General features: G+C 36.1%; 1 protein-coding gene across 1 annotated transcript in view; it reads left to right on the top strand.

The window, feature by feature from the left end:
* LOC121391116 overlaps nucleotides 1-9,045 on the top strand; it is a 53,609-nt gene extending 44,564 nt beyond the window's left edge. Inside the window, exons 3-4 of the mRNA XM_041522854.1 lie at nucleotides 6,946-7,060; nucleotides 7,752-9,045. Of these exons, the coding sequence (XP_041378788.1) occupies nucleotides 6,946-7,060; nucleotides 7,752-7,818 (182 nt within the window). The 3' untranslated portion in view covers nucleotides 7,819-9,045. The remainder of the gene's footprint in view (nucleotides 1-6,945; nucleotides 7,061-7,751) is intronic.
* The last annotated feature ends 7,803 nt before the right edge of the window (nucleotides 9,046-16,848 follow it).

Raw genomic sequence — 16,848 nt, 5'->3', positions numbered from 1 at the left:
AGAGTGTATAATGGGTATGGCGCCATACAAAAATATTTTTGCTGATTTTTAAAAAAAAGTTAACCTTTTGACAAAATTAATTACTGTATGATTTTCTTAACCATAACCTTAAACGTAACCCATTTCCTTTCTGATTGAGGTCCCCCATACCCCCTGTTGACTGCTGTATTCAATTCCATAGCACCATGCATACCCAAAAATTTATTTCTGGCAAAAACACTGATCATTGGCATGAACTACCAGATCTGGACCCATGGTTGTGTCAGTTGTCTGATTTGGATACAGAATACCCTTTTCATCTACCCCTTAGTCTACTCTGTCATCCTCCCCAATGTTACCTCCAGTATACCATATGTGGACAGATGGTTATGCTACAATCACATATCCACCAGGCCCCATACAAATTTTCCTACATACGGCGGATTTCTAAGATTTCGGGAAATCGGGGGTATCGCAGGGGTCTGCGGCATCCATGTGCAGCAGTCCCTTTGAAGTTTTCTCGACTCCAATCACGATGCTGTCTACGACGCGTCTATGGGCTCATGGTCAGTAAAAAAATTTACGACATATCAGGAACTTTTGACTCTGCGCTAAAAGCTTCCGATGTGCCCTACGGCGAGGAAAGAATGCCAAGGCGCATGCAAGACAGCTATGGCACCCTTGTGGCCGCCGTGAGATTTTGCAAATTTCCCCCGAAATTTGGGTCGGTACGGGTGCCTTATCCCGAATCAATGGATATGTGACTGTAGCATTACTAGTGGAGAAGATGATTGTTGAGAGTCTCACCAAGGGAGCCACCCAGCAGGGGAATGTGGACACTCCGAGATTTTATTCCTATTTGATCGTCACCCAGAAGAAGAATGTTGAGTGGCAACCGATCCTAAACCCGAAGCCACTGAACTCTCATGTCGATATTCCTTAGGCGGTTCATTCAGTCAGGTAGTACTAAACCAAATAACTTCCGGCTGGGTTAAAGTTCGAGGTGCACCCAACTTTTGATAGAGAAGTTAACGCCACAAGTCCTGTGATTGGTGATAAATATGAGTGTGTTGGTTGTGAAAAAAATAAAGTTTCATCTGGGCAAAACATGTATGGCTTTTTATTTCATCTAGTACCACTATGTCAAGTAGCCATGTGCTTGAAACATGTATGGGGTACCTGTAAAAAACCACCACTGGAATTTTGTGCGGAACTAGGATAGTCATAGAGGCTACCCTCATTTTTTCTGGTTCACTTTAAGGGTGAGGGGTGGTAGTGTTTATATCCATGGCATTTCTGTCGATTGATACACTGCAGGTAGATGTTTTAGCCACATATGTTACTATTGTCGTGGGATTTGATTTGTTAATATACACCCATCAGGGCCTTGCTTCAGGTGGGAGAATGGGCGGCATACCAATCCACAAGAATGTTTGGAGGTACCTGCATTTCCTCTATGGTGCGAAAGCTTACAAGTTTTGCCTTTCGGTTTGGCCACAAGCTCTCGCGCCTTTACTTGCATGGTCAAGGCGGTAGTTGGGCGAGTGCATCTGTTGGGAATGCAGATGCACAATTACCTGGACAACAGGTTAATACCTGCTTCATTGCAGACTGCATGTAGATTGGGCGTGAAGCTCGTGATAGACATGATTCTCTGATTGGGATTTATTCTAAAATGGGTTAAATTGGAGTTGGGTATCTTGTAAGCAGTAAATTGAGCAATCTAATTTTCTAAGATAATTGTGTTTATTTAAATCACCTAGTCCCTGACAGTTCACTGATAACATTTTGAGAGCCATTGCTAACATTATCAAAATATATAAAAATATGTGAAATTCTTTATACATTCATGTGAATAGTAGAAATAGAAAAACTATAAGTGCTGATGACATAGACTACTGTAGATGCATTAACCAACAAAACAGTTGATTAAAAAAGCATATACATGTGTGTAACAATAATGGTGAAAAAGGTGTGCCCTCCAAAAAATATACATAATGTACTGGGTTTCTCTCCCAGTGCTCAAGAAAAAAACACAAAAAAACAATATGGTATACAATACATGTAGATGTTAAAGCCGCACACCCTAGTTTCATCCAGCGAAAATAAATTATAATTTGGTTAATCTACAAACCTGTAACACACTTAGATCACGTTTTTATCAAATGGAGTGAAAAAGCAGGTTTTATATCGATAAATACCATGGGAATCCCCATGTCCCAGTTGCTTGAAATAATTTTGAAAGTTAGTATTCTGATGTCACCGGTAGATGTCGCTCGAAGCACAACAATGCCTACGTCATGACAAATTTCACAGACTTGGGGTGTGTTCCTTTCACCTCTCCTGGACATGTTCCAACTGTTCTGTCCTAGTTGTATCCTCTCTCCAGATATCGTAAGACCAAAATTATTGGTTTTAAGGGTTTGTAACGTTTTGTATTGAGACACTTACTTGTCTGAACTTATTGTTACTGAAAATGTTCACGAACTGTGAAGAAAAATCTCACAAATGAACAACAAGCAAACGACAACAAATCGGATGTTGATTGCGCAAACCGTGCACGAGAAAACAAACCGAACCAAAATGATAACGGTCACGTGGTATACCAACGTCTGTGACGTTTACACAGGAAGATTCCCTCTAAAAATAGATTGGACCTTGCTTGCTTAACGTTTTTTTATCGAGTGCGCGCGGCTTTTTAAGAAATACAAAAAATGCATTTCGTGGTTTTACAAACATCAGGATTACCAGGAATACCAAAACGCACTTCAGGTGAATGGACATGTGTATTCTAACTAATAAAATGTAAGCAAAGTGCAATTATATTTGTGAAAAAATGGGTTTAATAGCGAAAAACAACGCTGTAATGGTTAACAACTAGCCGTACCTAGGGTGTGTCCCTTTAAAAAAAAAATATTAATACAAAAAATATAATAATAATAAAAAATCCCACCAAACTAATAATAATAATAATAAATAAATAAATAATAATAATAATAATAATAATAATAATAATAATAAAAAATAATATTAATGAAAAAAAACCCCCAAAAAACAAACAAACAAAAAACAAAAAAAAGACCCCAAAAAACAACATATTATACATACATACACACATACTATGTGACAAAAGGAAATGAGAGGTATTGAATGTAAACCAAAATACTAACTTTATGTTTTGCTTAAAGACATAGTTTACTCTGTCAAGATTAATTAGATATACACCATATTTGCTTTAACCTAAATTTAGACTACTGGATTAATTTTGAACAAAAACCACGTTGAGTGGGTACAAGTTTATAATTTTTACTCACATATATTCACTTAAATGTTTTATAAATACATGAAATAAAGTTCATATATGAATCGGTAAGTATTATTTTTTGTAATTTTTATTATTTTTAGATCAGCTAATGGTGATTAAAATTAGGCAAAAAATCGAAAACGTTTTGTTTACTTACGGGCATTTGTGGCCAGCTGTCCAGTATTTATGTCCATTATTCCTGATAACAGTGGTTTTCTGAACAGAATTTTTTTTTAAACCCGAACTTCGATTCATATTGCAATATTTGATAATTTTTGTTGTTGGTAAAACGATCAAATTTATTATCAAATTAGCTGTCACAATCAGCTATCGATCCCTGAAAATGACCGCGACGTGCCGCCATTGTTGTCAAGTGAAAATACTTGCCGAGAACCACTTTTAGAACTCAAAATTTCAAGGTATTTTCAATTGAAAAAATCAAAACAAAAGCCACCATTTTGAGAAAGAAAAAAAAAAATTCTTGTATTATATTTCCGTTTCCGGTGAGTGTCGTGTGCAAAACAGCGGGAAGTATGAATTGGGTTATGCACTGTATGAACTCGTGAAGAGGTGATTCCTAGTTGTTAAATAGTAATTACAAGTTACTGTTTGTGTCCGGTTCCACTAAAACAGTGAACGACTATTAACTATGATTATCAAATTCCGTACCCAATAATTGTATTAAACAAATTTAAGCGAATTACTATTTTAATGGCACTGCTGAAATATGCATTTAAATTGCAGTACTCATTAAAAGTTAAATAAAAGCATTGTGATAATATCTACCAGGATTCAACGTGTTACTAGTAGTTGCCAATATGCTACCTTGCTTTTGGTTTAAATAATATTTATTTTCGTCACATACTGCCTTGTAAATCCATAATTACTGTTTTGTAAATAGCCGTGTCTTTAAAGCTGTCTAAAATCGAGTCATGAAATTAGAAATGATGAATAGATTACGAGAGGACAACGCCGGGGGTGCCTATTGTTTTCGGGGTGCCGTTTGCTGATTGGCTAATCTCAGGGACGGTGCTCTCATTGGCCAATTGATCACGTGACGTCCCAGCGTATTGCTCTGTGTTGTGCAATCGCGGGAATGTCTCATCGCGCTATAAATAGATCACGCGTCACTCCTCAGTCGGATAGGTCTAATAAGGTCACCGTTATAAATCGTAGCGTGTGCTACTACTAGTATGTTACGTAATCTACAAGTCGGAAATTAGTTTAAGCACTAGTTTAATGAACAGTGGTCAACATCTTTTTCGGGGCTAAATAAACTGTATTATATTGTGAAAAAGGAAAGTAAATTTGACATTAGCCTCCACCATGTCAAGCAGTGGCTCGCTGCACAAGACGCTTACTCGCTTCACCGATCGTTGCGCTACAAATTCAAAAGAAACAGACTCGTGGCGAGTGGATTGAATTCCCGATGGGATGTCGACTTAGTTCACGTGTCTAATATGTCCTCCTTGTTGTTGTTCAGTGTAATATATTGTATGAGTATACTCCAACATGTCACCCCTCTGATTAAACGTATTTGTTTCAATCATGATAAACATAATATTCATGTTTATTTTAAAAAAAGAGCTTGTCCAACTCATTATCAGTTAGTTTTAGTGTCTTTTGGTAATTTTATCATAAGCGTACGTTTTTGTAGTTCCTTTGATGCATGTGTACAAATGATAGTATCTTGTTGAACTGCTATTGTTAAACACTCTTGACTGTAAAAAAAAATGTAAGGGACTGACTAAGAATGCTAAACCTGATAAATACTGAAACAATTCAAATTTATTTCATTTAATCTAAAATCATGCCAAGAGAAGGATGGAAGGGGTATTTGTCAGAAATTTATTTTAATCCAAAACACCCAGCATCCTTTTCGGGAGTAAATAAATTGTATTATATTGTGAAAAAGGAAGGTAAATTTGATATTAGTTTAAACCATATCAAACGATGGTGGTGGTGGTGGTGGTTGTGGTGGTGGTGAAGTTATATAGAATTATCTGGATGGTACTTGTGGTGGTGCTGGTGGTGGTGGTGGAGTTATATACAATTCTCTGGATCGCACTTGTGGTGGTGGTGGTGGTGGTAGTGGATGGCTGGTCTGTCTATGTCTGAGCATGGCATCCCTCCTCGAAAACGTTTCCGGACAATCTAAACACGATGTTGATCCCATGATGTCCAGGTATAAACTAAGTCGAATTACTAACATCAATATTATTTATACTGACTGGAGATTTGCTTCTGGAATCCAGCTGTTAAACTTCTTAGGATAGCCCATCCACTTAACAAACACCTGTTTCTCACCTCTCATCTTTCTCCTCTTAAGCACTTTCTCCACTTTCCAAATGATATCGTCCGTTTTGAAGACTTGCTGTAACTCATTTTCGTAGAAGCTACCTTCAATGGGGTCATCTGAATAATCTTTTAGTTGATATATGGGAAAACCATCTCTGTAGTATCTCCTCTTAATGATAAATATTTCTTCAGTCCATTTTTCTTGATAATCTCTTTGAAAGTTGTATCTCAAATGAGAAATTCTTACTTGACCTCCAACCTTAAATTTAAATAGTTTCTTTTTTGACTTTATTTTCAAAGGATCAATATATTGTTCTTTCCACACAATAGCTTCATTTTGTTCATTTATTTCTGAAGACGATCGTTGAGTTAACGACCTGTGGGGTCTATGATTGTAGTCGTCCACTAGATCTTGTAGAATATCCAGGTAGTGATAAGTCTGTTTATATGCAAAATATCTATACATAGCAACCTTTAGAGTTGTTATAACTCTCTCAGCATATGAAGCTTTTGTCTCGTTCTGTGTGACGTAGTATGTTATACCTTTGGCTTTCAAATACGAGTTCACTTTATTGTTATTAAATTCACGAACCTTATCCCATCTTATGATCCCTGGGAGAGGTGCAGTAGCAAAAATATTCTTTAGTGCTTTAATGACAGATTCTGGTTGTTTATTTTTCATGGGTTCAACCCATAGATATCTTGTAAATACATTGATAGCTATCAGCAGGAATTTCACACCTTCATTATCTGAAACAATATTAGATACATCAGCTAAGTCAACATCCCAGCGTGCATTCAGTCCACTGGCCACGAGCCTGTTTCTCTTGAACTTGTATCGTAACGTTCGCTGAAGTGAATAAGCGTCTTGTGAAGCGAGCCATCGTTTGATATGGTTTAAACTAATATAACATTTACCTTCCTTTTTCACAATATAATACAATTTATTTACTCCCGAAAAGGATGCTGGGTGTTTTGGGTGCAATGTTCGTGTTTCCATTGGTCAGTTGGTAAATTAAGCTCAGCTGATAGCTCACGTAGCCCGCACACGGTGAAATGTTTGCTGCACGATAGATATTTTTCTCACAACCACGAGAGAGGAAAAACTCGCATCCACATGGACTGAGCAAAAAGTCTCAAGATGAATAGCGCTCGTGTGCGCTAGGATTTCATTATGTGGATGTCATTATGTAATAAAAAATGTATTGACCGTCATTGAGGGCAATATCAGGTTTTATGGACCAAAGAAATTGATATTGACCTTTGCCCTCGGTCAGTATGAAATTCTTCGGCCCATAAAACCTGATATTGCCCTCAGTGATGGTCAATAATTGATAAGTATTGTTTGTGTTTCTTTTTCAAAGCTCCTCCAAATCCCAATCCACAGAGTCAGGTTTCGGAATCAACCATTGTCATAATAGTAGTGGTTGCTGTTCTACTGGTCGTGGCTATTGCAGTATCTTGGGTCTGTTACAAGAGGTAATCCAGTCTCTTCAATATTGTTGATGATAGGCTTTTAAAACTGTGTTGTTGTATTTCTTTTCTTTATCTATATTCGCCCCCCTTCCCTTCACTTCCCTTAAATCAGCCAGAAAACATGACAGTTGATATATAACTACATTGTGGAAGGAGATATAATACAATAATACGGTTTCAACACGTTTCCAATATTTACTCATATAAACAAAATGAAAAACCTTTATAAACAAAACAAAAACAAAAACAAAACATTCATTATATATATATATATATATATATATTGTGCACAGGTGTGGGTACAGTGCAATATTACTTAAGGGCTCTGTAAAGAAATAAAATCTACTTTTATGCTGTATCCTGTGTACATTTGGGTTTTCTAAGAGCCTTGGTAGTGGCAGTCCTCCAACAGGCGGTGCAAGATGGAAGAATCTTACTTATCTCCTACTATTTCGACTCTGCCTTGTTTGGTATGGGAATACGGTTTTCTCGTTCAGATTCACAGAATAACGGTAGCTTTCCAACCAAATCTATCATGGCATATTTACAAGGATGGCAATACTGTAGTTTCTGCAATCCTCGAATTTTTATACTACATATAATATGTCTTGATTGAGTTGAAAAAATTAAATAAATACAATTTATACTATTCAGTAACCGCTGTCTAATAAACTTAATACTTTGATCTTAACAGAATGAAGCAGCAACGGAAATCTGAGGAAGAGAAAACTGAAAACAAAACTCAAGAGGCTGAAGATTAAAAGGGCCATCATGACAAAGACTATCCTTCTTTCGAACCGATAGAATAATTAGTTGTGGCGTTACTTTAATGGAGTCCATCAACCATTTGACCGATTAATCGAGTACACGTTTTATGATCGAGTATAGTTTTCCATCATTAGTGATTTTCTGATTAATGGATCCATCAACCATTTGACGGATAAATTACGTACATGTTTGATAATCTAGTACAATCTGTCATACTAGTAACTGTTGTTGTACTAATTAATGCAGCTCACCTACCACTGCCCACGTGATCCATTTGCCTAAGTGATCGAGTACATTTTTCAAGATCAAGTACAGCACAGACTGTTTCAAGTTGTTTCTAATCCAGTTCTTTGATGGGCAATGCCTAAACAAATATGTTTAGTGCCTGTTTAAATTACTCTTTATTCTAAAATTGCAATAAACAATGCCTTTCAAACATAGCAGGGGTTGAAATACTATTATAAATAATCAGATGCCAACTGGTGACCATGATGTGTTAAGTTGGAGCCTAGTTAGGAACCAGAGGTGACTAACATAACATTATAGAGACTCGGGTGCTAACTGGTGACCATGATGCGTTAAGTTGGGGCCTAGTTAGGAACCACAGGTGACTAACATAACATTATAGAGACTCGGGTGCTAACTGGTGACCATGATGTGTTAAGTTGGGGCCTAGTTAGGAACCACAGGTGACTAACATAACATTATAGAGACTCGGGTGCTAACTGGTGACCATGATGCGTTAAGTTGGAGCCTAGTTAGGAACCACAGGTGACTAACATAACATTATAGACTCGGGTGCTAACTGGTGACCATGATGTGTTAAGTTGGGGCCTAGTTAGGAACCACAGGTGACTAACATAACATTATAGAGACTCGGGTGCTAACTGGTGACCATGATGCGTTAAGTTGTGGCCTAGTTAGGAACCACAGGAGATTAACACTACTATTTTAAGGGGTCTACTCAAAAACCTGTATATTATTTCAACACCTGCACAGATCACACATTCTGTGTAATTATTATACTATTTATATAAACAAATAAATATGTTTGTTTGTATATGTGAGGGAGGGAGAGAGAGAGAGGGTGTGTGTGTGTGTGTGTGTGTGTGTGTGTGTGTGTGTGCGTGCGCGCACGTGCGTAATCGACCATCTTCACATTGGTGGAGCCCAACCGATTAATTGTCAACTATAATCGAACATTGGCAGTGGCGGAATCTTGATCTAAAAAGGGCATGTTTAAATAGGCAAATGACAAGGCCCAACTAAAAAGGGAGCAACTGTTACGGTGGTTCGCGAGTTTGCTATTCAAAGATTTAAAAATAATGAATAGGCCCAACTCACAAAGGTTGTATAACTGATATATTAAAAAGTGTAGTACAAATGGGTGGGCGATGTATCTGGTCATTATAGTAGAAACAAATTATGGTCTTGTAGTAATGTATGTAATCATGTATATGGTGTGCTTTTAGGGTTCGTACGGTCATGAAAAGTCGTGGAATTTGATAATTACCCTTCTCAGGCCTGGAAAGTCATGGAATTTAAAACATGCTCAAAATGGTTTGAACACAAGCTATAGATTTTTGAAGCTATCTTAGCGCTACGATATTGTAAAACCGTCGTAAGCTATGACCATAGACGTACTCCCGTTTTTGTATGGACGTGTGGGGGGAAGCAGATTCTAGGGTGAAAATATTTAGGGTGACAAGGCAAAGGAAGTGGCACCATGGCCATTGAGGACGGACCAAGGCAGACGAGGAGGACGTAAAAAACCTACATATACCGACCTCCTCGTGAAAAAACCCTACATATACCGACCTTCTCTATGCAATCCATGCTTTAAAAAAAAATGAAAAAAAAGCTGCATCCCTGCATCAATTCTGAAACTTTGGTCTGACCAGAGAGAGACGCTTTTTTTGTTGCTTTTTTTTCCTGCTTTTTTTGTTGTTGTTGTCTGACAACAATTATTCATATTAGCATTAACGCTAAACAGTTATATACGGTTGCAAACGAATCACTGCGCATTTGTATCTGGATTACAACCAATATTGTGGATAGAATGACGCAAATACATGGTGAAATTGTTTCAGGCCAGCTAATTTTTTCCTAATATCTCTATTGTTTTTTCCCGAATTTAAGAATTTCCTCCAAACCTGGGGGGGTTAGTCTCATATGCTTATGGCTATGACGTCACAACGGTGCATGCCATGGACTATGACTGTTTTACGATATCGTAGCGCTAAGATAGCTTTGGCCCTTGTTTTCCATGTAAAGCCACTGTAACGTGGGTTGTGTTTCAGAACCCCTACATTATTGATATATAATATACTAGTTAAACCTTTAGATTTGTTATCTTCGTGTTCACATATTACTTGTTACTGACGGTACCAATGTTTGGGTTTTTTTAATCGGACTCCACTACCCTGAACACTGGGATAGGATCTGAAGTGTCGGGTTTATTCTTGTAGGTTTTGTACTAACCGCTAACATGTTAGTTTAATGTTACAAGAAAACTTGGATTAGCTCTGACCCAAGTTATAAACATGACAGGGCTAGAGCACACTCCAGCTAATCAGATATCTGGATAGGGTTTTGTTTGGTTTGGTTTGGGTTTTTTGTTTTATTCTTAATTAAATTCTTGTTCTTTGGCAGAATAAATTTTGTATCTGGTTATGACCTTAGAGATGTTTCATCAACAATATGTGTTTGTTGCTGGTTTGTTGTTCTTGTTGGGGGTTTTTGGGGGGCGGGTAGGTTTTTTTTGTTTTGGGGTTTTCGTCATTGCGACTATAGGAGGAAAAAGTGGTAACTCAATATTTCAATAATATTTGCTTTCAAATAAACAAGACTTTGAAGCTAAATATTCGTCAAAAATTCAGTGAACTTGTTAATTTAATATCGCAGGCCTGTAACCACCATGCTAAGTAAGGGGGGTAGACTTTGAATCAAGCGAAACTCGTGTGGTGGGCGTAATCAACGGATGGAATGGGGTCATCCCTCAGAAAAAGAAAGAAAAATAGTGATCCTTCTTAAGCGCTATTCTAGTGTGGTTTCAGCTGCTTTCGGCGGATTTTTAAAATCATGCTTTTATTATTTCATTAATAAGAATTTATTTTATCCAGCCCGTGGAATAAACTGCAGACAGCGTAACCTTTAAAAAATGTGTTTTGTTTAACAACACCACTAGAGCACATTGATTTAGTAAATCATCAGCTATTGAATGTACGTAATCGTTTAGTATCGTAATTGAGTTATTACTAAATTGTCCAACTAAAGTGAATGTGGGGGGGGGGGGACACCAACACTGCCCCTCCTCCTCCGCGCACACACACACACACACACACACACACACACACACATCTGGTTATGGGCCAGTATCGTGTCTTGAAATAAAACAGAAATATGCAGATCAGTACACAATAATACAAAGTGAATTTTAAATAATGGCTTTAAAATCAAACGGCACACTCGAATTCATGGTATCTAACACTGGCGTAGCTAGGGTTTATAATGGAGGGGGTGGGGGGGGGGGGGGGGGCAACCCACACTATCTACCGGTATAATTTTATAAAATTTAATACAGTAAAAAAAAAACCCCAAAACCCCCGTTGCATTGCACTCATCTCACACACGCTACGCCACTGGTATTTGACGTAGCCGCATGAAGAGGAATTTTAGCAGAGGGAACACTAACCTTAATACCAGACGTGTTCGTCCTTCAAAAGCTTCGGGCTTGATACTTGGAAGACTTCGTGCGTTAGCCAACATTAACTCTGTATTTAGCCGTGATAGTCATCGACAATTTAAGAATTAGTGATTAGAAAATACCGAGGTAAATACAAATAACTGTTTTTTAATCATTCTTTTGTAATTGAGAAGATTTTTGTAAAAATGTTTTTCTTTTTCTAGAGCACCGTTGTGTTTGAGCAAAAACATCGAAAGACTGAGTTGTCACTTAAATTGTGTATATAATTGTAAACTGCCAATATGCAATTTTTCTCAATATTAAATTTATTTTGAAAAAGAAAAAGATTTTTAAACAGAAAATAGAAAGTCATATTACAACATTCCACAAAAAGTATGGCCGTTTACATGTTATATTTATTATAAGGTGCAAACATGATATTGACCGAATATCCTGCGTTGGATCTTGGTGCCTAAACGTTGTTACCACAAGGTGGAACCACCATGTCAGTTTCATTCTGCAGATGTGAGCAGATTTTTAAATTGTTGCCAATGTTAGGGCTAATTGTGGGTTTTTTTAAATATGGTGCTATTTTTGGATATTGACAACAAATTGATTAGGCCTACCATAATTATGTTTTGTAGTATTTCAGAATATTTCATAAAATATTGTTTCAAAGCTTAGTTTGTTAGAACAAATTGTAATATATGTGAAATAAAATATATGAAAATAAACAGTATTACATGTTTTACTTTTTAGTGTGTGGGTTTTTTTTTTTTTTTTTTTTTGTTGTTGTTGTTTCTCAATTTTGAAAACCATCAGTTTCCACCCTCCAAAGAATGGTTCATACGTATTACTGGTATGTCAGGGAGGGTTATAGATACAGTGTGAAAGTTACGGTATTTATGTATGCATATAAGAATACGAAGGAAAATATAGGACTGAAATAGTATATAGCAACAATATTCATGCTCATACTGGATAAATGAATGTGTTAAACCTAGAAATTGTTATTATTGAGAAATACTTAATCGTTTTTATGTTACTCAATTTGTACCTGTATTTTTGTTATATCCAAAATAATATGAGTCTTATGTAACGGTCACACTATGCAGTTATTTCAAACTATTGTACACTATTAATCAATATACATAGTTACATGCATAGTAATGCTGAAGCACACTAAATGAGATTAACATGATTAATTCAAGTTTAACAAGGTGTTAACCGCGTACTGCGATATTAAATATACTTGCCCATTTATATTTATACAGTTATATCCTGTGAATTTCTTATTAATATAGCTAGTATCTTGGCGCAAATTATGAACACACGGCTCGAACTTAAGAATTTGTCTCCCACGGCAATTTTTTTAAAGAAATCCCATGGGTGAAGCAGTCCACCGACGGCAATTTTGAGCCTGCCTATGGCAAAAAAAATTAAAGTGACTTTGCAGAAAATAAACCTGACTGAAAGGCTATCTTGTCATTTGTAGACATCTTTTAAATGTGTAAATGTTAAACATTGGCAGATAATGTACACCAGTTGTATACATTTCGCCATTGTTCAGGAGCTTTATCGACGGCACAAAAGTGCCATCGGTGATAATCTCTACCTAAGGCAATGTGTATCTCAACGACGGCAATTGCCGTCGGTGCCGCCGTTAAGTTCGAGCCCTGCTGAACATATAGGGGGGAACGTGCAGCTACTTGTCTACAACCTCTTTCTAGTTTAAAACTTTCAGACAGAAATTCATTTTGTAAAATCCTTGATTCGGAGTTATTATAAAATGTTTTAATCCATGATCTAATTGACATTTTAAAATTGAAAAATTCAAGTGCTTGTTCAACAAACGACCAAGAGACGGAGTCAAAAGTATTTTCAAACTCTACCAGGAACAATAAGCCTGGAATTGTATGAACTTCTGTATATTGCATTATATCGAAGATTAGTCTTATATTTTCAGCTAAAAATCGATCTTTAATGAACCTAGTTTGATCTTTTGACATTACTTTATCTCGCACTTTTTAATTCTGTCAGCAATGCAGCCAAATGCACTTTTGTATATTCCATTTAATAGTGTAATTGGTCGCCAATTTTTTAAAAGGTGTTTAGGTTTATTAGGTTTTGATATACAGGTAATAATTCCTAATTTTTGTGTGTTGGACATTTCGTTTGTATTATAGCTGTAATTAATGGACCTAACAATAAAATGCCCGAGATCCTTCCAAAACATTTTTTTTACTCCGCAGAAAATCCAACAGACCCTGGGCTTTTATTGTTTTTCATAGTTTTAAGAAAGGTTAATGCTTCTGAATATGTTATTTCTTCTAGTTCCTGTGCTTCTGTATCTGTTAAATTATTAGCGTCAATGTTATAGATATACAAAGTGTTTTCGTTATTTGCTTGATTTGTTTTGGAGAAGAGGTTTTGATAAAATACTTTCGGGTTTTTTTCTACAATTTGTTTTTGGTCTGTTATTATACTACCATCTAGAAATTAGTTTTAATATTATGAAAGTTGCGCGATTCCATATTACAAAAAATATTTTGTCGGCTTCTCTTTTTCGAGCTACTTTGCCCTAGATCTAATAAAATGAACTTTTAATTTATTTCGTCTAATTTCAATTAATTCATTTCTTTTTTTTTGGTAACAATTCGGAATTAAAGGTAGGGTCAACTCAAACAAAAGCCTTATGTGTTGGAAAGATGCATACCCAGACCACCAACACATACTGACACTTTAACAAATGAAAAACGCGTTATTTTTTAGTTAATAAAAAAAAAACATGATTATTCTTGCTAACTGGGGGCAGCCATTTTGTTTCGTTTTTGTGACGTCCGGTGGTATAGCTTGGGTCGAAGTGACGTCAGCTCCGTCCATCTGCTCTATGCACAGTGTAAACAAACACTCTAATTTACGACAAGGCGCTTCGCTTTCATCAACCTGACTTGTAAAACAACATAAATGACATGATAGTATAATAAACTATTTAACTAAATATATTTCAAATTGCATCATTAGAACGAAATGGAGTTAAAGTTTTGTTTGTTTTTTTAAATCCAAAGAAAAAATGCATATTATTAGGCCTATTGGTAGAGTACGTTCGAGCAAAAACGACCACTCACGATACCCAAGTGATACTTTTCTTTTCTTTGGGACGACGTAATTGGTCAGTTTTGTGATTTTAGATGGGAAAGTCTACTTAATCAAGGGTTTTACAGAATTACTTACAGTAATAAAGCAGGACGATTCGAAGGGTATCCATGCGGTTATCACACAATACCCTGTGATCTTATTAAAAGAGGCTCATTTTTTTAGTGTGTATAGACACAGTGTCTGGGGACCATTTAAATATACACCTGCCAATCAGGAACACAGGTAGAGGCCACGGAAAGAAAATACCAATTAACCAAGAAAACACTCCTATTATTATTTCAGTACATGGGTTAATTTATGTACAAAACATAATACAGTTATTTCAACACTTTGACAATGGTGGTTTATTTTGTATTGAAAAATAATATATAATTGTTGTTGGCTTACTGGAATGGCTATTATTACAGAACATTGCGATGCATCCGCAAAAATCATGTATGTATTGTTTCTTCAGTTCGAAGACGAATTCCTGACGTGACACGTTAGGTATTACGCAACCATCAGCTTGCCAGAGGGCGTATTCACTGGGATGGTACAAAATGGCTGGGCCCGTTATATATAATAGCCGTCACATTTAAGCGTTTTATTAATTAACTATACAATTATACTTGTTGATATTAAACAATAATGTGCGTTATATATCATTGAATATGCATACCAGGCCCAATGCCTTAATTGTCCCTTCCTTAAATACCGGTACATTTCTTTTTCACATATGCAAACAAATGTTATCACAACTTGATACAATCATCAATAAATTAAATTTAAACATACAGATTCCTGAGTAAGATTTTACTAAAATTTTCAAGAGCCATTGTTGTTATGAATTTTTATATAGTCTTAATTATATTATAAATGAAGGTTGTTTGCAAAATACATTGAAAACAGACGTACGCTGACTGATTTAGTCAGATTATGGTTGCGACATGACAACACAGGCCCGTACGCAGGGGGTGGTGGTGGTGTGTGTGTTGGGGGGGGGGGGGGGTGCGATGAGTGCGTATGCACCACCATTTTTATTTATTTTTAACCAAAGGTCACATTATTCTATCAAATTTAGATAACGTTACGTAAAGATGTGTGTGTGTGGGGGGTGGGGGGTGGGGTTGGTTTAATTAATTAATTATACGATTATACTTGTTGATATTAAGCAATAATGTGCATTATATATCGTTGAATATGCATACCAGGCCGAATGCCTTAATTGTCCCCTCCTTTAACTGTACATTCATCTTCTTCTAATACTTGCATTTCCTCTATTAAATGTTTCTCTTTAACATCTGTTTTCATTTTGAATGCTGAGTATGAAATGGTTCTTCCTCTTATTTCTATTAGTAAAACTTTTGATCAGAAACAGTTGATCATTAATTGTAAACTGAATTTCTTTATTTAATAAAGTGTGGATATTTTCTAGGTCATATAGAGGAATTGCGTATTAACATTTAATATTTGAAATGGTTTCCTTAAAGGTTTGTACGTATGTTTTATGTTTAAGTAGTGACTTGTTAAACTTCCATTGTCCCTTTCTGGTTATAATGTGCTGTAGCTTTAAATGTAAACGACCCCGGAGTGGTTAGATCTATATGAGCTGTCCATTTTAACTTTTTGAACAAATTGCATTAGATTATCTGATAGAAGAAAAAAGTCCAGTCGAGCTTCTTTTACTGGATTTTTGTCAGTCAAGTATATTTTATTAACTGGGGATAGAGTTCTCGGAATGGATCTTTAAACTATATTTTTCAAAGTTTTCTGCTATTTTGTCTCAGGGTTTAATTTTAAGATGTCTAGATTATATGCTGCCAAAATAAAATAATAATAATAAAATTCCCTTAACAGTTGACACAAGGAATATGCACACTTTGACGGCAATTCGCGGCATTTGGAGACAAAAGTGGCGAAAAGTAAGACCGCTGCACAACCTGCTGCATTTTTCTTAAATGCAATATAATGTGAATCTTAAGTAACTGTCACAGTTATTTGGAATTGTTGTACACTGTATTAATCAAAATGCATAGTTATACGTACAGTAATGTTGATGCACCTTGCGGCACACTAAATCAAATTAATGTTCATCAATTTATGTTTCCCATAATGTACTATGAAGGTAACAGAACGATCAACAAATCTTACTGAATTTTGAAAATTGTTACTAGCCCTTATTGTTCAGACACTAGATATT

The sequence above is a fragment of the Gigantopelta aegis genome, unplaced genomic scaffold (genome assembly GCF_016097555.1).
Source record: "Gigantopelta aegis isolate Gae_Host unplaced genomic scaffold, Gae_host_genome ctg1748_pilon_pilon:::debris, whole genome shotgun sequence".
Classification (NCBI taxonomy): domain Eukaryota; kingdom Metazoa; phylum Mollusca; class Gastropoda; order Neomphalida; family Peltospiridae; genus Gigantopelta; species Gigantopelta aegis.
This window is presented reverse-complemented; position numbering and strand designations above follow the sequence as displayed.